The 10140-nt window shown below is 43.4% G+C and overlaps 2 protein-coding genes across 3 annotated transcripts; both read left to right on the forward strand.

Annotated features, from left to right (window-relative positions):
• The first annotated feature begins 1294 nt into the window (after positions 1 to 1294).
• Positions 1295 to 3466, forward strand: LOC146831528 (uncharacterized). 2 transcript variants are annotated; one of them, XM_085604161.1, is made up of 2 exons: positions 1295 to 2057; positions 2174 to 3466. In XM_085604161.1, exons 1-2 carry the CDS (start codon positions 1407 to 1409, stop codon positions 2822 to 2824), a joined length of 1302 nt encoding a protein of 433 aa, XP_085460287.1. In that variant the 5' UTR covers positions 1295 to 1406; the 3' UTR covers positions 2825 to 3466. The 2 variants fall into 2 exon arrangements, with proteins under 2 accessions (XP_085460287.1, XP_085460288.1); XM_085604162.1 differs by having other exon boundaries at positions 1296 to 2057; positions 2885 to 3466.
• A 620-nt stretch (positions 3467 to 4086) lies between these two features.
• Positions 4087 to 9522, forward strand: LOC146831529 (uncharacterized). Its single transcript, XM_085605882.1, has 2 exons — positions 4087 to 9288; positions 9445 to 9522. The coding sequence occupies exon 1, from the start codon at positions 5925 to 5927 to the stop codon at positions 7230 to 7232; it is 1308 nt and encodes a 435-aa protein (XP_085462008.1). The 5' UTR covers positions 4087 to 5924; the 3' UTR covers positions 7233 to 9288; positions 9445 to 9522.
• The last annotated feature ends 618 nt before the right edge of the window (positions 9523 to 10140 follow it).

Below are 10140 nucleotides of genomic sequence, written 5' to 3' on the forward strand. Positions count from 1 at the left end.
TCCGTGCGCGGGCGGGGCCGCGTCAGCCAACGGACGTGTGCAGCACTACGGAGGGAGTTCTCGCGACGGCCGTTGGCCGATGCACGCAGCGAACGGATTAACACGCGTAAATTTCCCATGATAGACTGCGATGTTGTAGGTTGCGTTAAGTTACTTTTGCGCTGATTATCACTCGTTCTTGAGAACATGCCCATAGCAGTCACATATGTACGCTGCAATCGGGAATGTGGCTTTAGTTTGCTTAATTCAGCTTTGATGTATATTCAATATCAATGTACCCAACAAATGGCCACTATTAACAGGAATTTATACTGTGAATGTCTGCCCTGTTTAAGAAAACCTAATAAAGACAGATTTTAAAAAATGCTGCCGATTTCAAAACTGCGAGATTTCTTGCTCCTGTGAATCACTTCTTGCTTTGTCTGAGTTTTATAAAATATTCCTTGCTATTTCACTGTATTAGCACTTTAGCTCGCACAATATTGAACCAAACGCTGCTATACATACATAAACTACTAGTTTCTAATGCCATATTAGGTGGTGTCATAAATTGTGTTAAACATTTTTTTTGATCGCATTAGCGCTCGACTCAAAGGCTCTAATGTCGTGTTGTGCAGTACAGGAGCGAGTTTACCGTGCGGTAATTTTTTACATTTTTTTTTTTTTACCAGTGGAACTATCGTGTGCGGTCTTAAACCACATAGGCTTCACCACCCCATTGAATTTTTCCACATACATTTACCACCCGCTTTGGGGAGGTGGTAAATGTATGGCGAGGCCACTGCGTGGAGTGGGGTGAGGAAAGGATGTGGGGGGAGAAGGGGATGGAAAGGGCAGTGTTTTTCTTCCAGGGGGATGCATTGTAGGATTACACCTGCTAGGAAAAAAGGTGTACTCACACCTGTCATCGCTGCAGCCAACGGTTTACCAGCTGGAAAAATACAGTCAGGTTCTTCCACATCTGGTAAAACAGAGTGAGGAAAAACTAGTATTAATCAGATGGAGCGAAATTAAGGTATAAAGGCATAAGTAGTATAGGTTGTATACTACTCGTCACCATGTATTTTTTGACAGGTGGCCACGCCCCTTTGACCACGCCCCTTTGGTCCGTGTGTCTATATTGGACGCGTTCCAAGTCTGCTTTTAATCGGGGTTTTAATCGGTCCTTATAACGTATTGATAAGATTATAGCATTTTATTGTTTTATAGGTCGTTATTTTGTGAATCATGGCTTATAAAATGATACGGCGATGAAATAAAAAAAATAAATAAAAAAAAAAAGCGTATAAAACGATAAGTTAGGATTTGTGAATCAAGGCTTATAAAATGATACGGCGATGAAATCATAAAGCGTATAAAACGATAAGTTAGGAATTGTGAATCAAGGCTTATAAAATGATACTGCGATGAAATCAAAAACGTATGAATCGACCACGCATGCAGGAGGGTTGCTAAGAAGTGGGGGTAGTGTGAAATACGAGTCTACAAACATACCGCGGGGCGTGTCTAGTATGTTCACAGAGGATATAAGCCAGCATTCCGAGGACCGTGTGTTAAGAAACCCCCGCTTTTTGCCGACAAAGAAAAGCTCGAGCTTTAAGACAACTTTGAGAATGTCTTGCTCTAGCGTGGAAGCGGGACCCCTTGGAGAAACTATAACAGCGATGCTGAAGGAAGCGGCAAATGCTGCAGACGACGCTGCAGAACTCGACGATAGTGATAAGGAAAATTGCGCGCCAACAACGCCTGCGGGTACTACGTCGGAGATGTCGTCGGCGATGCTGAATAAAAAGCCCGAGACAGACGTCGAGGCATCGGCTATGCCGAATATAAAGCCCGAGACCGGAGCCTGCGAAGAGGCGGTTGGTGGCGTTGCTAAAATGGCGAGCAATACCTCCGATGCTACAGACGGCGGTGGAAGAGCGGAACCAAGTGAAGATGACGAGGGTATTGACCTGCAAGAGCCTGAACCCGAGGACTCCAGCGACTGTACAGAGATGGATTCCGGAGAAGAATCTGTAAACGAAACAGAAAAGTGCGAAGTTGGAAAACGAAAAGTAAGTACGAACCGCAATTTTTCGGCAAATCCTCTGGGGTGTTTAAGAGTGTGATGATGAGGCGTGTAGTTGTGAGGAAGGCTGAGGTCGAAAAACCCCTTTTTTCTTTTTATCAGCAAAAGAGAGGAGGAGGAGCCCCAGGCGACAAAACCGCTAGCACGACTATGGAAGTCACACAGCCATCGCTACGTTTTTCATGTCTCTGCTGCTCAAGACAGAAAAAACTTGCCGTAACGCATAAAAACTGCAGCTGTAAGCGCTTAGACGCAATTGTACAATTTTGTCGTGGTGAAAGTTGGAGCACGGATCGATATCGCGGACTTTTGACAGCGATAGCCGCGATCATAAAATTGTGCTTAAAGGCGGGGTGGTACGACGAATGCGAAGGTTGTAAAATTGACGACCCGAGTCAGTTGCATCACGACTGTCTCACGACGGGTGATGAATATGAAGACAGTTTGATACGGAAACTATGTTACAAGCTGGACCCCTATAAGATTATGGCGACGTTGGGGGCGGTCTATGGCTTGAAAGAAATGTCAGTACCCGAAGATTGTAGTAAGATGATTGCGAATGTTTTAAAGTATATTAAGAGAGTACAGTCCCCATCAGAGCATGTGAAAAGTATGTATGAAGCGGGTGATGAAGACATACGCTTGATAATGAAACAGCATTTGAGAAGGAAGAATTACCGTAGATATTTTAAGATCAAGTATCTTTACAGGAGTTTAAAACCGAGGAACATGACATTTCTTAATGTAGAGTAAATGAAAACATGATGATCTTCGCGATTGCTACTATTATGTATGTGTGTTTTTCCGTTGCAGGAAAGTGTGTTTCGACACATGGTTGAGATCGGCGTGCGACCGAGCGTTAGATGCCTGGAAGACGCTTTTTATTTTCTGATCAGAGCAAAGATGGCGTACCCCAAACCAGTGTTTCGCCCGACCGCGCTATGTCGTAACAAGCGATGTGAAATCATCGAAGAGCTTGAAAAAGAACTGGGTCAGAAACCTAGAGGCTTTTACGACGTTGAAAAGAGCAAAATCTTCTTGGGCGCTGACGACGTGCTCGAAGATTGCATCGACAATTATATCAGGCGGACATTTTGCACCCTAGGAACTACTCTGAATAAGAAACAGTTTTTCAATTTCATGAATACAATATCTGATTTGTTTTGTCGAGCCTTCTTGAAGGGGCGTGGGGAGGATGTAAGAAGACTGGTACCGTTCATAGCTAGCAAAATCCAAATATTGATTCTACGTCACGAGTTTTTGAGAGCATTGTGTTAAATATCTATGTTTTTATCGTTATTATCGTTTATAGCGCTGTACATTCCTATATTACCAGTTTAAATCATACACTGTTTAATTCGTGTGTTATTAAATAATCTACTATTGTAAAATAAACCGGCTTCTAGTTCTGATTATCTGATAAAGAAAAATAATAAAACAAAAGTGAATTAATAGAATAGGGGGGCGGGAGTAGGGGTTGCGGTATTTTAGTTCAAGAAGCGCTACGATGCAGAAGCTTTTCAAAAGAGTTTATTACAACCCCTCGAAAGTTGGTAGTTTTGGCGGTGTAGAAGCCTTGTACAAGGAGAGCAAAATCCACAACGACGGTGTTAAAAGAACACAGGTACGCGCCTGGTTATCGGGCGAAGATGCCTACACGCTACATAAGGGGTCGAGAAAGCGCTTTCAAAGACGGCGTGTGATAGTCAGCGGCTTAAATCATCAATGGCAAGCGGACCTTCTAGACGTCCGTGAACATGCCGCGGTTAATGATGGTGTAAAATTTATATTAACGGTGATAGACGTACTGTCAAAGTATGCATTCGCCGTTGGCCTGAAGGAAAAATCGGGGAGCTCGGTCACAAAAGCCTTTGATTACATTTTCAGCAGCGGGAGAATTCCTAAAAAGTTACAAACAGATAGAGGAAAAGAGTTTGAAAACAAGACGCTAAAAGCTCTGCTGAACAAGTATGGTGTAAAACATTTTGTTACAAACAACGAAATGAAGGCGGCGATTGTAGAAAGATTCAACAGAACTCTCAAGGCACGAATTTGGCGGTATTTTACAGCGTACAACACATTTCGTTATATAGATCGTTTACAAGATTTTATTGAAAGTTACAATCATAGCTATCATAGAACCATTAAGACGTCCCCTGTAGAAGTATCCCCGCAAAATGAGTTGAAAATTTGGAGAACTGTGTACGGGTCCGTGTTCACCAACAACCCTGTTTCAAAAAACACGCTCAAAAAAGGTGATCATGTTAGGGTATCTAGATGCAAGGGGGTATTTCAAAAGGGGTATGAGCAGACTTTTACAGATGAGATCTTTGTGATAGACAAGATTTCCAAGCATTCAGGCGTTACAGTTTTTAACTTAAAAGACTATGCTGGGGAGGAGGTCGAAGGGTGTTTTTACAAAGAAGAGCTGCAAAAAATAAAACAGGATCAAGATCGTGTGTACCGTATTGAGAACGTTTTGGCAAAGAAGGGGCACGGGGCACAAAGACAGTGCCTAGTTAAATGGCGGGGATGGCCTGATAAATTTAATAGTTGGGTCTCTGAGAGTGAATTAAAGGATATACAAAGTCTACAACAGCGGATATAGGCATTTAGGTACCGCGGAAGCGCCATGGAGGTCGGACCTTTTTATCTGACGCTCCCGAGTAACGCGTCTTTGGACACTTTCCCTAATAACAAAATTTCAAATTTTACGGTGAAACTAGCAAAACCTATTCATCTACAAGGAGATTGGGAGGTGGCCCTAACAGAAATTCAGTACCCGCACACGTGGGACACTTTTGAAACAGAGGATGTTAGATTTACGGTGGTACGCAAGAAGGAAAGCGCCCACGAACTTTCTTTCCCGCCGGGGCACTATGACAACATACGAGACATTGTAGAAGTAATGAATAAATCCATTGGTAACATATCGGAACTTGTTGACCTTAGATTAACGTATGAACCACGACTTCGAAAAGTGCAGTTGAGGAATGCTCAAGACTACGGTATTTTGGTGCGTGAAAAACTGGGGAGAGTGTTGGGGCTGACGCCTAACGTTCACCACTCTTCATCAGCGGGGAAAGCCTACACGGATGTACACGGCGGATTTTATATGATGTTTGTATACTGCGACGTGATAGAGCATCAGAGAGTGGGGGATAGCTACGTGCCTCTCCTCCGGTGCGTGGAAATCACAGGCAAGAATAATAGCATGATAAACATCATTTACACCAAAAGAGATTATGTACCGATCAGCAAAAAACATTTTCACACAATAACTTTGGAACTGAAGGACGATTTGAACACTAATATAAGATTTAAAGTGGGTAAAGTCATAGCGAAGCTTCATTTCAGGCCGCGACGTGGTGAAGTGTACTAGAATAATGATTTTACCTGAAAATTACGGCGACGCGTCGCTCTATAGGGATTACTATAGAGCACAAGCCGGCTCAGGCCTCCCGGGGTTCCACGGGGCACCTATTATGTACGGGGCGGGTGTTGGCGGTATATTCAGAAGCCTTTTCAGAAAAGCAGTACCGCTTTTAAGAAGAGGGTTCCAGTTGGTAAAACCGCACGTGAAAACCGCTGCAGCAAATATTGCCCGAGACGTCGCAGGGCACGTTTCGGGGGCGGTGATGAAAAAGTTTACCAAAACGGGTCAAGAAGGCTCAGGTTTAATCTATCTCGAAAGAGGAAGGAAGAGAAAAAGGGGTGTATCACTAAGGGGGCCGCCCGCGTTCCTTCAAAGCGTTGTGAAGCGCCGGCGACCGGCTCAAAAGAGTTCGCTTAAGACCCGGAGAAGACACGGAAAAAAACGAGTCTCTAAGGGCAACATATTTTAAATCGGACCATGGCCTCCGTCCCTTGCGGTTCCCAGGAATGCACAAAGTCAGAGTTGGACCTATTCCAAGTACCACCAACGCAAACCAGCATTGAAAGTTCTCTATATGTCGAAGTACCGCCACTTTCAGCCCTGTCAGACACAGCCCCCTTAGAGTTCTTCATAGCTCGGTCGGATGACTACCTGGACCTTTCAGCTACCCTGATTTATCTGTCGTGCAAAATTACTAACGCAGACGGATCCGATTTGGACGCCGCAGCCCGAGTGGCGTTTTCTCCATACCCCATAGCCTCACTTTTTAACCAACTGGATGTGAGCCTCGGCGACCGGCTCATCAGCCAGTCAAACAACACGTATCCATACAGGGCTTATCTCGAAACGGTACTTAATTATGGGGACCCCACTTTAAAACGCCAACTTTCTGCAGGTCTCTTCTACAGAGACACCGCTGGAGAGCACGAGGACACGACTTTAAACGGTGCTAACGCGGGATTTAAGAGCAGAGCTAGCTTTACAGCCCGAAGTCGTAAAGTGGAACTGATTGGGCAATTACACTGCGATTTATTTTTCCAAGACAAATTAATGCTTAACGGTCTAGATGTGAAGATTAAACTGATTCGAAATAAAGACACTTTTTGCTTAATGAGCGGCGACGCAGAAAATTACAAAGTGCATATCTTAGCGGCGTCACTATTTGTGAAACGTGTCAAAGTGAGCCCGGTGGTGCGTTTAGCTCACGCCGAGACTCTGTTAACCAGTAATGCCAAGTACCCCATCGAAAGAGTGGAGCTCAAAGTGTTCAGCATCCCAGCCGGTGCGCTACTATCGAATACTGAGAATATTTTTTTCGGATTTTTGCCAAGAACTGTAATAGTAGCGCTGGTCGATAACGCAGCATTTAGCGGTGAATATGGCAGAAACCCCTTTAATTTCAAGCATTATAATATATCTCACAGCAGCCTCTCCGTAGACGGCCAAGCTATACCGGCAAAACCATACACGCCGTCATTTGGAACTGGGGGTGTGGCTAGAGAATATTTGGGTGTGCTGCAAGTTGCTGGGAAGTACGCATCAGACCGACCCTTCTTTGTGGATCGTGTAGAGTATTCGAAAGGCTATTCTATGCTGGCTTTCGATCTATGCCCTGACAACGACGTGGGTGGCGGCCATTTTTCGATACAAAAATCAGGCAATGTACGTCTGGAGCTCCGTTTTAGCGCCGCTCTACCGTCTACTATAAACCTTCTGATTTACGCTGTCTTTCAGAATGTTATACAGATTAACCATAGGCGAGAGGTGCTAATCGACTATATGTGATGAATACGTGGCAACTGGAACGTTTTCTCGCCAAAGACGAGACGGCAAAACATTCATTTTTAGGTGTATTCGCAGCTGACACTCTACCAATGTATCTGGGTAATCGCCAGCGACCGCTTCATTTAATAGTCAATACAGACGGTAAAGATCAAAGGGGTCGACACTGGTTAGCAATATTTCTAACAGAAAAGGACTCTGAGTTTTTTGACTCCTATGGCGTGCCACCAAACAGTTATCTGTACCCCAATACCATATGGCAATTTTTAAAAAGAAACACTTCAGGCCTAATAACATTTCATGAAAACCAGATTCAGGATGATGTATCATTTACCTGCGGGGCACATTGTTTGTTTTATTTATTTCATAGATGCCGTGGTGTAGACTTTGAAAGCATTTTAAAAATGTATTCAGCTGATTTGAAGGCAAATGATGCTCTAGTAACAAGGTTTGTGTTGAGGCAATTACGCAGATTGAAAAGAGGCCGTGTAAATAACAGACCGATGCAAAATTGTATTTCATTCACTGATAATATACATGTTTACAGTGTTTATGATAACTAGCAGACATCCACAAGGTCTATTTTACGCTCTCATTGGACTTTTAAAATCATATTTGTACCGAACATTTTTACTCTGTGATATAAAATGTATCTAAATAAATTGCATGAAAAAAGCCCTTAACTTTACGTGTCGGTCTGACTTTTTTCAGCACCTAGATGCCACGTTAATGCACCGTGGTTTATATTCATCCTGAAATGCTTAGACAGGCTATTGTCCGCATATGGTGCCTGGTGTGCTGTCGAGGTTTGCAAAAAATATGAATAAAAAAAGGGGGGCCTAACTTTACGTGGCGGTCTGACTTTTTTCAGCACCTAGCTGCCACGTTAATGCACCGCTGTTTATATTCATCCTGAAATGCTTAGACAGGCTATTGTCCGCATATGGTGCCTAGTGTGCTGTCGAGGTTTGCAAAAAATATGGATAAAATAAGGGGGGCCTAACTTTACGTGGCGGTCTGACTTTTTTCAGCACCTTGCTGCCACGTTAATGCACAGCTGTTTATATTCAACCTGAAATGCTTAGTGGATTATACCGTTTAATTCTCGACACACGAAGACATACGTGGTATTGTGAGTTGTGGCGGGAAACTGTCGGGTTTTGGGTATAAAAACGTGAGGTCTGCAAGAACATTCAGGCTGGAGCTCTCAGGAAAGCTACGACGCTCCAACCAACGGCGCTGGTGACACCTTCATTCTCCCACCACATCGGGCGCTTGAAAAGCTGAAGCCCCTGAAAGATTTCACCACCTGATGACTGAGCACCGTTTCCATTTATGAACATGTCTGAGGACCAAGAATTGTTGGTAAGAAGATTGTTTTATGTTTTTTATATAATCCTCTAGCTCTTTTTGAAGTTGCGCTTCTATTAGCGTCATCTCTCAAAGGTTAAATGCTTTTTTATCAGGGATGTAAGCTTTTTTTCCGGCTCAGACTGTCACACTAAGACGAATTAGACCGAAGTCCCGGGCAATGTTCTAACATGTGGTTCTAATTAAGTCTTTCGCTCCTCTGTCAAAAGGTTTTAAGCAATAGATAAAATTAGGTGAAACTCGGGGTGTTTTGAATTAACTGTAACTGCTAGTCAGGAACCGTGAAAGATGCATAAAAAAACAAAAAGTGTGTGTGTGTGTGTGTGTGTGTTTGCGTTTTTTTTTTTTTTTGTTTTGCCGGACCCCGTCTGAAATGCTCTAGCATGTGGTTCTAATTCAGTTTTTCACGTCGTCGTCAAAAGACTTTTAGTACTGTTACAGCAGCTGGCATTTTAAGCAATAGGAAATATGACATGACTCTCGGTGTGTTTAGATTTTGCACATGCTCTTACCTCAAAGACTATCTGCTCATTGATCCGTGTTTTTAAGTCAAGGACTAGTCCGCCTCCTTGCTTTACAGATCATGATTTAATAACGCCCGAGGTCTTAAATAATGTCACTATATAGCCTGGGGCCAGCGAGCCGGGGTTGAGCTGCGGCTTGAAAAGCAGCTAATTTGACAACTAAGGTCTGGGTCTATTTCTGCGGTCGTGTGTGTGTGTGTGTGTGTGTGTGTACTTTTGTTTGCATGAGCTTGTAAATACGTATAGCGGTGCTTTCAAGTAATTTAATTTAAACCGATATAGGAAATGTGTTACAGCTGTTTGCATTTTTGTCTTCGCAGGAAGTGGCCGAGGCGGCAGACGCACTTTTATTCGACACTGCGCTTGAAGGCCCTAATCCTATCGCAGCCAGTCAAATTTGCGGCTTCAGCGCGCATGCTGGTAAGAATTAATTCTCTTTTCTACTGGTAGTATGTTCTACCATAGACCATGCTGATGTGCGCGTGCTTGTGCGTGTGTGTGTGTGTGTGTGTGTGTGTGTGTGTGTGTGTGTGCTTATGTGTGTGTGTGTGTGTGTGTGGGTTTGTGTTACTATCCTTGTGGGGACTTGGGTGTGATAACACACTCACGCTGTGGGGACTTGATCGCACTGTGGGGACCTGAACCCAGGTCCCCACAAGGCAATGTCTTCTAAATGATAAAAAACGGTGTCAGGAACATCTGTGCCAATTTTTACAACTTTTTAAAAAATTGCCTTGTGGGGACCTGTGTTTCATCAAGTGTGTTTATATTTCTGCTCAGCTCTGCCTCTGTAGGCAGGAGGCGGTACTGCAGTCTTAAACACACTTTGCATTTAAACACACTTTGCTGACTAGAAACACACACTAGCAGCAGAAAGGACAGGAAAAGCTGCATAACCTTGTGTTTATCCAAATATTTCACATGCAAATTAACCTTTTCTGTATTTATTAAAATTAAACTTTATTTACATGAAGTATTAAATTTAGATTTTTGTGTCTTAATTTTGTTAGTGGTCT

The sequence above is a fragment of the Triturus cristatus genome, chromosome 5_1 (genome assembly GCF_964204655.1).
Source record: "Triturus cristatus chromosome 5_1, aTriCri1.1, whole genome shotgun sequence".
Classification (NCBI taxonomy): domain Eukaryota; kingdom Metazoa; phylum Chordata; class Amphibia; order Caudata; family Salamandridae; genus Triturus; species Triturus cristatus.